Raw genomic sequence first — 16,502 nt, forward strand, 5'->3', positions numbered from 1 at the left:
TCTCACAACTGAGTATAATAAAGGGTTATTTAATTAGGGGTAGACTCACAGATCACAGTCCTCTACAAGAATGGGAAAAACAGAAACTGAATCCAGCAGCCAGAAGAGAGCCTGTAGACACTTTGCATTGGCATATAAAGGCCACAACCAAGTGGGCTGGTAACTTAAAGGCTACTGGCTGATAAAGTTTCTACAGCAATGATACATGCAAGAAATGATTAGAAAGCAATCAGAAAGAAAGTTCTCTTTAGTTTTTCTTTATCCCACAGCAGCAAAATAGTCCAGGGTGTTTTTGATGTGATAGTTATAGTAGAATGTATTTCTCTCTCTCTCTCTCTCTCTCTCTCTCTCTCTCTCTCTCTCTCTCTCTCTCTCTTTCTATGTCTCTGTGTAAGTATGTGTGTGTAACAATACTAACTCTTAAAAGAAGCCCATAAGGTGACTGAAAGTGAGGAGAGGACATGGACAGAGTTAAAAAACTGAGACAATGTAGTTGAAATGATATAAATATAGTATTTGTGTATAAAATTTAGAAAATTAAAATAATAATTGTGAAAAGCAAATCTTAGAAAAAGAAGTCTTTGCCTTTGCTTTGATCCTAAACTCTTTTCTGTAACAGTTTCACTTTTTTGGTTCTTATAATACAGTCTTTGACCCTTTCAATAAGTAACCCTGTTCTCATCATCAATAATCTTTTGTTTGTCTTTTATAATTCCACTGTTTACTGTGTTTTTTACTAGATACAGTGACTTTTAAATTTTAACATGACTGCTAAATTGCTTTGTTTAAATGTACTAATTAATTTCTGAAATTTTATTTTTTGGAAACATGTTAAATTCTAGGTATGCCCAAAATATCTGCACTTCTTTATGAGTTATCAATATATTGAACACATTTCTACAAGTTTTTTCTTTTGTTACATGTAGCCTAAACTTGAGAGGATTTTGTACCCTATTTTGATGTTTCCTCTTCAATTTATTTTTTTGCCATCAGTGGGAGCTATATAAAGTAAGCAGCTTCTCAAACTTGAATTACGCTTACAATAAATGTTATTTGAGTTTAAACCCAGAAAAAAGAAACTATAATGTGTCTCAAGAAGTTGCAGACAAGACAAAATACAAAAATAGAAACAAAAAGAATAAAGTTTGCTTACCTAGGCTTTGATCTAGAACCAAAATTTCTCAAATGTATGAATAGCATGTTCTCAGTAATGCAGTAACATACAGGGGTGTTTTAGTCAACATCACAGGTATTGCTGATGGGTTTTGTCATTGACAGTGGTTGTGAAGATCCCAGAGTGTACCTGAGAAAAATGAGTCCCTTTATATTTTGTTTGGATGAGAAAGATAAATGATTTGCCTTAGTATATGTGAGACTAATAAGGGATAGGACAAGGGAGGTAAATTTTGCTATTAAGATAACTGAAAGAAGCTGGGCGGTGGTGATGCACATCGTTAATCCCACCACTGGGAAGGCAGAGGCAGAGGCAGAGGCAGAGGCAGAGGCAGAGGCAGAGGCAGAGGCAGAGGCAGAGGCAGAGGCAGAGGCAGAGGCAGAGGCAGAGGCAGAGGCAGAGGCAGAGGCAGAGGCAGAGGCAGAGGCAGAGGCAGAGGCAGAGGCAGAGGCAGAGGCAGGTGGATCTCTGTGAGTTGGAGGCCAGCCTGGTCTATGAGAGCTAGTTCCAGGAGAGACTCCAAAGAAACACAGAGAAACCCTGTCTCCAAAAACAGAAAAAAAAAAAAATAACTGAAAGAAGCAATGCATTTAAACATCGTATTTTTCTAGAATTGAAAAATTACTCTTTTGTTTCTATTATGTTAAATTAAATACAAAAGACAGATAATTATACTGATATACATAAAATGACCAAAGAAGTTTCATACATGGTAAAGAAAATCTTTTTAATTTGAAGACACTGGTAAATTCACCAAAAGAAATGTTTCATAAAAAAGTGATTTTTTTTCTGCAATTATGGTAGTACTATATCTTTTTTTCTAGACAGCAATAGGAACAACTCACCTGCATATAGTTACAGGTAGTTCTTTTTTAACCTGTAGTATAGCTGACAGCTATACATGGACCATTGTTGTGTTAACTGTTCCTCTGGAGAATAAAAAGCACCTACTCCAACCAGATAGACAACCAAAGAAAGACCAAATAATTCCTACATAGTACAACATGGTGAACAATGAGTTTATTTGGATTACTTACTTATAGAAGCATGGAGGAGTCAAAACCAGCCATAGCACAAAAAAGCTCGCAGTCACAACAGCAGCAGCCCTACAGCTATAGTTTCACATGTAGTTTGTGTGTGGTTTCACAGATCAGAGAAAATTGGTCAGGCACCCAGGATAGTCAGTACTTCTTACCTCAGAAATTATTTAACACTTCTGTAACTTGGGGAGACAAATTTGTCTTTGTCTTTATTAACTTTCTAGAATACTTGTTCTGAACCTTCCTAATGAATGCTACAAGCCCTTTATTTTTTTATTTTTTATATTTTTTTTATTTTTATTTATTTTTCACAAGCACTTTAATACAGTTCCTGGTGTTGTACTGTCCCACAACCACAAAATTACTTTTTGTTATTTCATAAGTATAATTTTGTTACGGTTATGAATTATAATATAAATATCTGATAAGCAGGATATGTGATATGCAATTCCTGTGAAAGTGTAATTAGACCCCAAATTGTCTTTGATCCCCAGGTTGAGAATTATTACTACAGACCTTGTAAGGCTATTTAATTCCTCAGATTCATCAACCCGCCATATCTCAACTGTAATGTTGTAGGAGCTGCGGGCTGCGTTCCCGCTGCCCAGCTCCTAGCCGCCAGCTAGCTTGTGCCCCGAAATAATTACACGGAAACTGTATTCTTTTAAACACTGCTTGGCCCATTAGTTCTAGCCTCTTAATGGCTAATTCTCACATCTTGCCTTAACTCATATTTAGTAATCTGTGTAGCACCAGTCTTACCGGGAAAGATTCAGCATGTCTGACCTGGCGGCTTGCTTCATTGCGTCTGCCCTGGAGAGCAGTGGCCTGGCATCTTACCTCACTTCTTCTTCCTCCCAGCATTCTCTTCTGTTTACTCCACCCACCTATGTTCTAACCTATGAGGCCAAGCAGTTTCTTTATGAATTAACCAATGATCTCCCTCCATCATTGTAAGTAATATTTCTATTCAGAAGGAACTATAGAAAAGGAGTAACAAAATTTCTACCTCTTCAGTGTATTTCTGATAATACCCTCAAACTAAAGGTTATTATATTTCTTTTAGAGATTGGCTGCTATACTCTTTCTTCATGGTTTTGTTTTAAGTATTTGGTACCATTTTAAGGATGTGACACTGTTTTAAAGAATGAGTTGAATCTCCAGAGTGCTGTTTCTAGTTTGTTGACTTTCCTACTGATTTTCTCACTACCAGAATGATTGGCATAGAAATTATGTGTGAATTTACCTTCATAACTCACATGCCTTCCCCATTTGATTATTTATTTTGATACTTTTGTTAATGAACACAATAAGGGGTCATCAAATGACGGAAAATGGAATCTTACTGTGATAATTACTAATCCTTTTAGGAAATTATATTTCTCAAATGAGAATTACTTTATTACAGAAGGAAAGAAATTGGTACTGTGACTTTATATATTATTCTCACATAATCTAATTTTCTGAACTTAGAAAATATTTTTCTTAATCAGAGTTTCAAATTACTGGGGGCAAGATATGAATGTCTACTCTTCTATTTCTAACAGTAAAAATTGCAAACCGTACTTGTTGCTTACGAGTCACTATATCACTGACAGATACTTTAAAATGTGACATGAAGTAAACCCCTTGGGCAGAGATTTTGCTGCCATCTTCTCAGAGCACACTTGACATCAGTGTTCCTCAGGCTGTAAATCACAGGATTAAGTATTGGAGGTAACACAGTGTACAGCACAGAAAAAATCCTATCTGTCATTGATGGGACACTTGAGGGTAGCTTCACATAGACAAAGCAAGCAGTGGCAAGGAAAACAGTGAACACAGTGAGGTGGGGGATGCATGTGGCAAATGCTTTGGACTGACCCTTAGTAGTAGGAATCTTAAGAACAGTGGAGAAAATGTAAAAGTAAGAGATCACAACACAGATGAAACAAAACAAGCCTACACAAACTCCCATTCCAAGACTTGAATAAATGACCACAAGTGTTTCAGAGCATGAAATCCTTAGCAATGAGGGAACATCACAAAAAATCTGTGGGATCACATTGGAGCCACAGAAAGGCATAGAAAATGTGCCCGCTGTATATATGGCTCCAATTATTACTCCAGTAACCCAGGAAACAGCTGTCATAAGCACACACATACGACTACTCATTATGGTTTGATAGTGTAAAGGACTGCAAATGGCCACATAGCGGTCATAGGACATACCTGTCAGGATAAAGACTTCTCCTGCTGCAAACGAAGTCATTAAAAACACTTGGAAGGCACAGCCATGAATGGAAATAGAACTGTTGTGAGTTAGGTTACTGACACAGAACTTTGGAATTGGAACAGACACAAAAAAGGCATCCAACAAGGACAAATTCTTCAGGAAGAAGTACATGGGTGTTTGAAGATGCAGGTCGAGGGTGATAAGAGTGATGATGATCAGGTTACTTATTAGGGCTGCCATGTACATCACTAGGAAGAAAACTCCACATAGAGTCTGTAGTTCATGGATATCAGAGAACCCCATAAGGATGAATTCTGTTATTGCAGTGATATTGGGCATACCAGAATCTTTTCAGTCCCTTTAAGAGGAAAAGAAAAATGACTAAAAATTAGCATTACCCCCCAAAATGATAACACTGACATACAGAAATGCCCTGTGGAAAGGGATCAAGAAATTACACTTAAGGTACAAATAAATTTTCAAAAACTCTTGTATCTTTTTTTCTTCCCTTCAATCTTTCATTTTCTCTCTCCCCTCTCTCTCCCTACTGTATATCTGTATATTCTCTCTGCGTGCCTCTCTCTCCATCCTTTTCCCTTCACTTGCTTACTTCTCTCTGATTTTCTTTCCTCCTCCTCCTCCTCCTCCTCCTCCTCCTCCTCCTCCTCCTCCTCCTCCTCCTCCTCCTTCTTCCTCTCTCTGTCTCTGTCTCTCTCGTTTCTTTCTCCCCCTCTCTCCTTATATTGTCTTTAAGGCTCAGTAAGTATACCTACATTCTATAATTGAGCTATAGAATCATAACTCCTCACCGTTTTAAAATTAAGCCTGAGTAACACAAGCAGGTGTGGTATAAATCAGCCTTATTTTGTTTAATTTGTATAGTCATAATTATTCTAGCAGGAATCTTTGTGTTTTGAAGAGCCTTGTTTCCATTTAAGTGGTAATCAGGTTTTTTATGAATATTGAGTGTATTTCATCTAGGTATAAGAAATAACTTCGAATGTTTGGACAGTAGAGAAATGATAGATTAACATAAAGATAAGCCTAAAAATTACCTTGATATGGTAAGTACGAATGTATAAAAAGACAACATTATCATATATAATATTGGTATTATGCATTAAAGCACAGAAATAAAGTAAAAATACAGAAAAATAAAATAAAATACCTAAAATCTAAAAATAAAACGTGTGGGTTTCATTTAGTTCTGTAACCACAATCTTGCATTTGTATAATATGGCTATGAGTTTGGGTAACAGAAGTTGAATGAGTTTGCTGAATATATATGTCAACTCTTTTCTTAACAGTTTTCATAAGAGATATTAATGAAACAATAATAGTGTTTTAGATGCTGCTTTACCTAAAACCACAGTAAATACCCAATGAAATGCTAGTGATAAGAGAAAAGCTTGACATCGCTCCCATGATTTTCTTTGTTTTTGACTGTCATAAACTTTAATAAATTCTTGCTCAACATTGAGTACAAGTATGTTGTTTTCCTCAAGCCAGTATAATCTCTTTTAAAGGCTGAAGTAAAGAAAAGAACCAAGAATACTTCCAACTTATTAACTGCCATATTTTACATCATGTATTCCATACTACAAAAGGGCCACATATATAAACACTCATTCCCCTAATCCTTGCTTGAGCAGTAGAGGATTGTAGGCAGGTGACTCACTGATGAGGCTGACCTTAGGAGAACTAATAAAAATTACTGGGAACAAATATCAAGTCTTCTAAATGATACATCTGATATATAATCACCTTGCAAAACAAATAAAACATCTGACAATACTCCCATTTAGATTAAAAAGGGTGTGCCTTTCTAAACTGAGTCAACTGTAATGTTGAAGATACAGTTGAGACTCTGTGTGCTCAGACAAATAGTAACGAAACAGCACAATCTGACACAGTGGTTCTTATGCTTTTTCTCTGTTTAATTGTGGACTTCTTATCAGTGTTTTTAAAGAGAAAGTTATTCAATGCAATTGTATTTACTAAGTTTCTTTTCCGCCTTTCATTAATATGTTCAGTGTTTGGTTTCTGTGAAAGTTATTTCTAATGAGTTGTGACTTTCTAAAGCTAGAATCCCAGTTGCAAAGGACTTCTTGTTTTCTTGAGTATTTTTTATCATGTCATAGTGTTTATAATTTGCTTTTAAATATTATCTGATATGTTTTGATGGAAATCGAATGCCTTATGTTAAAACTATATTATTTACAGGGTCAAAATTAATCACATAACTCTGTGGGAGGAGGGTTTGTGTGTGTGTGTGTGTGTGTGTGAGAGAGAGAGAGAGAGAGAGAGAGAGAGAGAGAGAGAGGTGACTAAGTGACAGAGACTTATGTAGAGAGTACGGGGGCATCTTATTCTCCATTGGAGGAGGCAAAGATAAGAATATACAAGATATTCTGCTAAACAACAAAAAACTTAAGATGTCTTATTTTATGTCAATAAATGATTATAATGTACAGATTGCTCAGGTGGCTGCTTAAGCTGAAGGGGATTCCACGAAAGTTTACAGGACAAGTACACAAAAACAAGATCACTAGAGATGACATTTAGGAAAACACAGCTCTAGTGCAACATAAGGAAAATCCAATTGGACAATTTAGAGATAAAAATCTCTGTGTGCTCAGGAAGGAGATGTGGTAGAGGGCTGACATTCAGCAACACCAACCAAAATGCTGGAAAAATACTGAAAAAAGGTAAATAGGAGAAATAAGGGTGCATAAATCTCTGCTAAATTACATTGCTATCCATATATGTTGAATTTCCTCAACATTATAATACGTTAAAAATTGTTTTAGAGAGCATAGTTTTACATTTTATTTATACAACATTGAAATCTTTACCTTAAAATTATTCAGATTGTTTACATTACTTGAGAAGAGTTACTCTTTAGATACCTGTAGGAAAATGTTCCAGTAACTTTAATTTGAAGAGGAAAATTTTTTCCATAAACCTTAGGGTTCCCTCTGTCAGTGGATCACCTGAAAGGAAAATAGAAATGTAAATCTCATTTGGAAAATCCAAAATCCTACCATATTTTGCATCTCTAATGTTGCAAGGAACCTCATTTGGAAAATCTAAAATTATATCATATTGTTGCATCTCTAATGTTGCAAGGAAACTCAAATAATAAACTGTGATCATTTTTCATAATAAGTATACAAAGATAAGAAAAATATTTTACCATTTTGTAACCTTTGATATAGATTCATTTGAAACCTTATATAGTCAAAATATTTATAACAGACCTTTGAATGTCACTTGGCTACTACTTGAGAGTTCCCAAAGGAAAATCTTGGACAGCCTTATTAAGAATCTATGTCTTAAGACAATTAGTGTTGTAATAATTGTTACTTCATACATTACCTATTCACAAGAAAATACACTGTGTTATATCATGAAGAACATGCTCATGTATTCCCCACAATTAAATTAATTATGTATCTCTTCAGTTAACCAATGCATGATGTTAGAGACAACATTATATCTTTAAAAATGTTACAAAACACAAAAATTATGAACTGTGTTTAAAAACTTCTGTCATACCACCTGTGTAAGTTACTTTTCTCAAATATGTGGCAAAATATATGAGGATAAAAGTCAACATGAGGAAGGAAGGACTAACTTTAGTTCATGGCTTGCAGGTGTAGCACTTCATGGTAGAGAAATCACAGTTGTGGGATCATGAATTATCTGGTTACCATGGACATACAATGAGAAGGAACAAAATTACAAAGTATATCTTCAAATTATATTCTACACAGTTTTATTTTATGCCCAACAATTAAACATAGAGAATAGAGCTACCCACACCTAGAACATCCTCTCACCAAGCTTAAACCTCACTGGATATCTCTGCACTTAGAGATAGTTGGTCTCTAAAACTTAATCTCATCAAATTGACAATCAATACTAGCCATCTCAACACTATCTCCTGTCAACCTGATACCCAATGGCACAACTTTAAATCATAACACTACACAGTAGTTCTTGAAGTGGTATATGTATACACACACATATATGTATATATATACATACATATATATATATATGAAGTACATAATGTTTTTAAGACCAGACATACTATGTCTTTGAGTTTCAGGGGAAAATTGGATTATATACTTAAAAATAATTATTTTATTTCAAATTATGTCATATATTTTTGACTTAGTACACGTGAAAAAAGATGATATCAAATACCAGAGTAGATCATTTGGAGTAGAGTTTTGTGTAACTCTGCATAGCCTAATGTAAACACTGGAAATAAAACCTACCTCCTCAGCAGGATGAATTTCAAGTTTTAATAGGTGCGCCGTCACTCTGAGATTCGGGACCAGAGATATTTGTGCAATGTTGTAAGTGTTAAAGCTATAGGAATTTTAGGGGTTTATTAAATTAATTTGACTTTATGAAGTGAATATACATACTTAAGAAGTTTGGTGTAATATTAAGAGTGATGCTTTCAGGCAGCAAGTAGTCAAGACATAAATTTGAGGGAGCTAACGTTTCTTATAAATTTGATGAAATTTATTATAAACTAAGAAAAACAATATGTATATTTTTCTAAAGGCATTTTCAGAGAGGACTGACCTTAGTAGGAAGATGGGTGACTTTATTTTCTGGATGTGCATCCTGGGGAAAAAAGGAGAAGCTGGCCAGCATAACTTTAAAGAGTTGTTTTCTGCATTCTAACTGTAGGTACGCTGTTACCAGCTCTTTCATGATCTAGCAACTAAGCTTTCTCTGACATTTGAACTGTACCTGCAAATAATGAGCTAAAATCAATTCTCACATTGATGTTTTCCAATATAACTTGGGACACCTATGAGAAAAGTAATTAATACAGGGTGTATGACTGGAGTCTTTATTCAGAATACTAATTTATGCATTTTGAAACATTTGTTTAAAACTAAATGGTCTCCAATTCTATGTAATATGCAAATAAAAATTTATAATTAATTAATTGTTAGGAAAATATTATCACGATATTCATACTGTATTAAAATACGTTATCAGCAGGCTGAGTAATGTGCTATATAGAAAGCAGAGATTATTACAACACTAACTGTCTTAAGACACACAGTCTTCAGCAAGGCGTTGGTAGGCACTCGCTTTTAATCCCAAAACTTAGGAGGCAGAGGCAGAGGCAGGTGGATCTCTATGAGTTTGAGGCCAGCCTAGTCTACAAGAGCTAGTTCCAGGATAGGCACCAAAGCTACAGAGAAACCCTGTCTCGAAAAAAAAGACATGCAGTCTTCATGAGGATATCTAGAAAGACAACAAAAGGAGATCGAGGGGATTCAGATTTGAAAGAAATAAGCCAAACTTTTGTTATTTGCAAATGGTATGATAGTATATATAAGTGACACCAAAAACTCAACCAGAGAACTTTTACAGCTGATAAATACCTTCAGTGATGTGGCAGGATCAACTAAAAAAAAAAGAAAAGTCAGTAGCCCACCTATACATAAATGATACAGAAGCTGAGAAAATAATCAGAGAAATATCACCTTTCATAATATCCTCAAATAGCATAAAATATCTTGGAATAGCACTAACCAAAAAAGTGAAAGACCTATTTGACAAGAACTTTAAGTCTTGAAAGAAAGAAATTGAAGACGATACCAGAAAATTCAAAGATCTCCCATGTTCTTGGAGAGGGAGGATCAACATAGTAAAAATGGCAATCCTACCAAAAGCAATCTATAGATTCAAGGCAATCCCCATCAAAATCCCAACATAGACCTTGAAAGAACAATAATCAACTTCATATGAAAAAACAAAAACCCATTTTATGAGTTCACATAGATTTTGTAAAGGAGCCAAACTGAGTGCCTTCTTCTCCCACCGTATGACCTTGCTGTCAGTTATCCTGCACAGCAACGAGAAGAGTACTAACATGGATTCCCACTGGCTTGTTGGTGGCTTTTCTTTTATTTAAAATCATCCTTCTTTCCTGAAATTCTGAGATCTCAGAAATATTAGGCATTTCCTCACTAGCAAATTCTAAAGTATGCATAACAAAGTTTACAAACTTATGTGATCATAGCATCCCTTTAAGAATCCTTCATATAGTTGCTGAAAATTTCTTTATATTCCTGCCCCTATTTTAGCCATATAGGCTAAAGTATCTTGCTTAATATTTATCTATCTATGTTTCATTTTTCTCTTTCACACGGTTATGTGTTTAACTAGAGCCAGTTATTTCATTTATCCTAATTTGCATCATTTTAAAAGTTCTCTCTGTGTAATATCTTTTTTGACACATTTTGACAATTATCAAAACAAATGTGTCTTCAAAGTAAAAATTATATGAAAATATTATGTTCAATGAAATGGCTATATTTAAGTTTCTTGCTTGGGTTACACAGCAGCAATTTTACAGTTTTGCTGCCTTATTTCCAAATAGAAAATTGATACATGATTTCTTATTATATAACATGATATTATGCCATATGTTTAACTCTTTAATTCTTTACTAATAGCATAATGTGTGCAAGAAACAGAACATTCATAAGATAGTTCCTTTCAATTTTCCTTTATTCCACAACAGTAAAATATTCCAGAGTAATTTAGGTGGTGTTAATAGAACATGCGTCTCTCTCTCTCTCTCTCTCTCTCTCTGTAACAATAGTAATAATTAAAAGTAGGCCATAAAGTTGAGAGAAAGTGAGGAGATGATATGGATGGAATTGAAAAGCAGAGACGATGTAGTGGATATGATACAAATGTAGTATCCATGTATAAACTTCTAGAAAATTAAAAAATAAGTGTGAAAAATTAGTTTGAATATATATATATATATATATATATTTGCCTCTGCCTTTATCTTGAAGTGTTTTCTGTAGCAGTTTCAAAGTTGTGATTCTTATAGTGAAGTTTTTGATGTTTCCTGAACATCCTTTTCATCTTTTTCCCTTGCATCAGAAGTTTTATACGGCAATGGCTTCTGGCACCTTTGTGTATGCTTACAATTAATGTTATTTGAGCTTAAACCCAGAGAAAAGAGGTCATAATGTGTGACAAGAAAAGGCAGAGAAGACAAAAGAAAAAAAAAACAGAAACAAGAAAATTAAATTTGGGGCTGGAGAGATGGCTCAGAGGTTAAGAGCACTGACTGCTCTTCCAGAGGTCCTGAGTTCAATTCCCAGCAACCACATGGTGGCTCACAACCATCTGTAATGAGATCTGGTGCCCTCTCCTGGCCAGCAAGCATACAGACAGACAGAACACTATACATAATAAATAAATAAACCTTTAAAAAAAAAGAAAAGAAAATTAAATTTGGCTTACCAGGACATTTGATTTAGGACCAAAATTTCTCAAATGCGTGCTTAGGCTATTCTCAGTCATGTAGAAAAAGACAAGAGTGTTTTAATCAAGATCACAGATTTTGTGTGGAAGTTTTGCAAGGAAAGGAGAGGACTGTCCACATTCTTGGCCTCATCAATTAACTAATCAATAACCAGACACAAAACATTACCACACAAAAATTTATCTGTATAATAAAAACATCTGAGGTCTGAACATAAAACCTTGGAGAGAGTGATTTGTGGGGATCATGTTAGGGCAGGTAGAATTATTTTCTCTACATAAATTAGTTAATGTTAATGGGTGTATCCATTGTGATGTGTCTTGTTTGTCTCCTTTTTGGTTGTAAATTAGGTCTTCAAAATACATCGAGTTGCAATTAACCAAAATCATGTACAGCTACAGTTTGAAGTGGAGTGAAGCATATTAGAGTCATTTTCTTACAAATTGTATTTATTATCATTGTGCTTTGTAGGCAGAGGCTGCTTGTTTGTTCCTGGCTTCCCAGACCCACAATAAGCACACAGAAACTGCATTACTTAAAACATTGCTTGGTTTATTAGGAAATTCATCTAGAGAAATTTTTCATAGACACGTGATTTCTATTATAATTTTATTTGTAGCAGATGATAGGAACAGTGATCTTCATGAAGTTATATGGAATACTTTACTGGACTACAGGCAGGCTGACAAATACATCTTGCTCATTGCTATGCTAACATATCCTGTGGAGAAACAACACCTACGCATACCAGACAGACAACCAAAGCAATTCTATATGAATACAACTTTTTGAGTTAATGTGTTTATTGGGATTACTTACTTACAGCACCCTGGAAGACTAAAAGGTAGTTTGCATCAACAAAATGTTTTCATATCCAGTTTTGGTGAAAACTCACAGAAACTGCAGTACTGCTGCTGAATGCATGAAGTTCAAATAGATTTATAGATCACAGAGCTGCATCCGGGCTCTAAGGATTGTCAGAGAGTCTTTCTCGCCAACACTTGTTTAACACTTCTGTAATAACAGAAAGGAACTTGTGTTCTTTAGACTCTCAAGAACTTGTAAGATTATTTAAGATTATTCCTTAGACTCAAAAGCCAGCCTTCTGTCATCTGTAAGGAATGCTTCTATTCAGGAGAGACTGTAGAAAAATAGTCACACAAGTGTCTGCCTCTCCCGTGTCCCTCTGATAGCACTTTCAATCTGCTTGGCTACTATTTCTCTTTTAGAACTTGTCTTATATAATCATTCTCCAAGTTTGTCTTTGCATTAAAAATACTTTGAGGCTTGAGTTAAAGCTCCAGAATGCACTGGGCTTTGGCTTCGAATCCTGACTGTTTTATTTTCAAACAGAAGAAAGACTAACAGAGAAATCATGTGTTAAACGTGTGATTGATCATATACTTCCACCACCTAAATTGTTTTGGTTGTGGTGGTTATTAATTTTGTTTGTAAATGAACCAAATACTGAAATCTACCAAAAAAAATGACTAATTTTAGTAAGTTATATTCCCCAAATGATGACAGTTTATCATAGAAGAGCAGAAACTGGTGTCATGACTTTACATGTTAGCCAGATATAACTAAATTTTCTGATCATAGATAATATTAGTCTTATTCTGAATATGTATTTTTAAGAACAAAAGTGAATATTTGCACTTGTCTTTCTAAAGTAAAAAAATTACAAAACCTTGCTTGTAACTTGTGAGACACTATACCACTGACAGATAATTTGAAGTGTTAACTAAAGTGAACCCCTTGGGCAGAGATTTTGAAGTAACCTCCTCAGAGCACACTTGACATCCCTGTTCCTCAGGCTGTAGATCAAAGGATTAAGTGCTGGAGGTAAGACAGTGTAGAACACAGAAAAAAGCTTGTCTGTGACTGACGGCACATCTGAGGGAGCCTTCAGATAGACAAAGCAAGCAGTAGCAATGAAAACAGTGAAGACAGTGAGGTGGGGGATGCATGTGGCAAATGCTTTGGACTGACCTTTAGTAGTAGGAATCTTAAGTACAGTGGATAATATGTGATAGTAAGAGATCACCACACATGTAAAGCAAGACATGCCTAGACACAGACCAATTCCATGACTTGTATAAACGACCACAAGTGTTTCAGAGCAGGAAATCCTTAGCAATGAGGGAACATCACAGAAAAACTGTGGGATCACATTGGAGCCACAGAAAGGCATGGAAAATGTTCCAGCTGTATATATGGCTCCAAAGAGTACTCCAGTAGCCCAGGAAACAGCCACCATCAGCATACAGGTTCGACTACTCATAATGACCTCATAGTGCAGGGGACAGCAGATGGCAACATAGCGGTCATAGGACATGGCAGTCAGGACAATTGTCTCACTTGCTGAAAAGGAAGTCATAAAAAGGATCTGGAAGGCACAACCAAGAATGGAAATAAAATTGTTGTGAGTCAGACTGTTGACAAAGAAACTTGGGATTGGGACAGACACAAAGAAGATGTCAAATAAGGACAAATTCTTCAGGAAGAAGTACATGGGTGTTTGGAGCTTCAGATCCAGCGTGATGAGAGTGATGATGAGGAAGTTACTCATCAGGATTGTTAGGTACACTACCAGGAAGAATGCTCCACAGACAGTCTGTAGCTCCTGGGTGTCTGAAAGCCCCGTAAGGATGAATCCTGTTTTTCTCGTGAGATTGGGCATAACATATTCTTCAAACGGCCTGTCAAGGAGGATAAATGAACAAAAATTGATACAGTCTCAAATATTTACACTGATGTACAAAAATGGATCCAGGACACTATATAGGCAGTTCCCTATTTTTAATAGTCCACATCTTATCTTTCCATAAAGTGATACTTTCACTTATTACGTAAATTGTACTGAGTTATCATTTATACCAATTTATTGTACCATGCTTTGTCACAAATTTTAGAGAAATTATAACAGAAATATTGGTACTTCTCCTAGTAGAAATGGCTTTTCACCTGAAACTGCAGTAATCTAGTGTGCAAGAAACAACAGTATAAAACCTTAAATTCTCTCCCTTCTGTATTTTGCTTCCTTCGTCTTAATCTTGGGTGAGATCTCTGCTCAATTTTCATAGCCACACTTACCATTCAAAGTTGTTCAGCAAGTTAGTGTCTTTCTTGTACCTGTAATACTTTAAAGAGATTGCTAAATTCCATCATTTACAATGTGTTCTGGACCCTTTGAAGAGCACATGGATGCTTACATTCATTGGCTAAATCTTTATTGAAGAGAAGCTTTCTTCTCAAAAATTCCTCAAAGGTGAGCCTGTGCCCATAAGCAGAAACAATCATCTCCTAGGGACCAATTTGTTTCCAGATTACATGTCTAATACATAAACTCCTTGTAATGCAAATGAGCTTAATCAAATAGGGATCATCCTCAACTCAGCCTCATCAAATTTCTGCTTACAGTTAAAATTCTGTATGTTGATAACAGAGATAACTAACAACCAGGCCACAATTTGAAAAGGAGTGCTTGAGAATTCATAGCTCTTATAATTCATTCCTGTAATCTTTGAGGTCTTCTTACTATTTTAAAATACTATATGTAGTCATTTTCTAGTACAGAATAAAGCAAATAAGAATAAGAAAATTGTTTACCGTCTTATAAATTTTGCTTAGATTTCCTTTGAAGCACTGTATGATCCAAAGGGCTCTGATAGATCTTTAAGGCACTTGGCTACAACCTTAAGATTACCCAAGGGAAATCCTTTATGAATAGCCTTACTTATTATTTACTTTTCTCTTAATTAGTTATAATTGGTGCTTTTTATAGAAAGAACTGATCAGTGCCCTGAAAATACACTAGAATAGATCATGAAAAACATGGCTCACACTTTTCTCAGGATTATATTAAACTAAACACATATACTTTAAATTATAATGAAAAATGTTATTTTAGCTTTTAGTAAATATTAAACTATATGCAAAAAATTTCTCTAAGGACTCTTGCCACATATTCATGTTATTAGTTATTTTATCATCACTATAATAAAAACCTGACAAACAAAACACAACTTAAGATAATCCAGGTTTATTTGTAAGGAAATAATCTTATCAATTGGTTAATCTTCTCAGTCTATTTGAAATTCTAATGTATTTTCTCTTAGACAAATAATTGTACTTTTAAACATCATACTGTCTCTCTCTCTGTGTATCTGTATATGTCTACAATTACAGATATATATGTCTATATATAATATTCAGATTTAGTGTTTTTCTTAAATAATAGATATAAAATTAAGTATTTCTGGAGGAATATGTAAAATATAGAGTATTTTGCAACATAAAAAGTAAGAAATAGAGAACCCATAACCTTTCCCCTGACCAAATTCCCCCTATAAGAGCAACAGCCGCTAGAGACACAGGCATGCCTGCACCAATTGGACGAAGAGGTGAGTGACTGAGGTCCCGGCTAAACTGACCCAATCCCTAGGTCCTAATCCCCATGCCTTTCTACCTCTCACCTGAACCCCATCAGCCAGTTAGCAGGTAAGCGTCCTGCTGGCCGACTGCGGCACCACCACTCCTACCTGGACACTGTAACCTACGAGACCCACTTACCGCACCTCACGGTTTTCACTATTTTTATTGCTACTGCTTGCTTTGTATTTCTGAAAGCTCCCGCAGAAGAACCTTCAATAACAGACAGACTTTTTTCTGTGATCTTCACTGTGTTATCTCCAGCAATAAATCCTTTGATCTACAGTCTAAGAAACAATGATGTCAAGTGTG

General features: G+C 35.2%; 2 protein-coding genes across 2 annotated transcripts in view; both read right to left on the bottom strand.

The window, feature by feature from the left end:
* Positions 1-3,817: 3,817 nt before the first annotated feature.
* LOC130865466 (olfactory receptor 14A2-like) lies at positions 3,818-4,768 on the bottom strand. Its single transcript, XM_057756530.1, has one exon. The coding sequence runs from the start codon at positions 4,766-4,768 to the stop codon at positions 3,818-3,820; it is 951 nt and encodes a 316-aa protein (XP_057612513.1).
* Positions 4,769-13,469: 8,701 nt separating this feature from the next.
* The window catches only part of Folh1 (folate hydrolase 1), a 58,650-nt gene continuing 55,617 nt past the window's right edge, over positions 13,470-16,502 (bottom strand). The window contains exon 19 of the mRNA XM_057756287.1: positions 13,470-14,458. Within this exon, the coding sequence (XP_057612270.1) occupies positions 13,501-14,458 (958 nt within the window). The 3' untranslated portion in view covers positions 13,470-13,500. The remainder of the gene's footprint in view (positions 14,459-16,502) is intronic.

Source organism: Chionomys nivalis, chromosome 23, assembly GCF_950005125.1.
Source record: "Chionomys nivalis chromosome 23, mChiNiv1.1, whole genome shotgun sequence".
Classification (NCBI taxonomy): Eukaryota; Metazoa; Chordata; class Mammalia; order Rodentia; family Cricetidae; genus Chionomys; species Chionomys nivalis.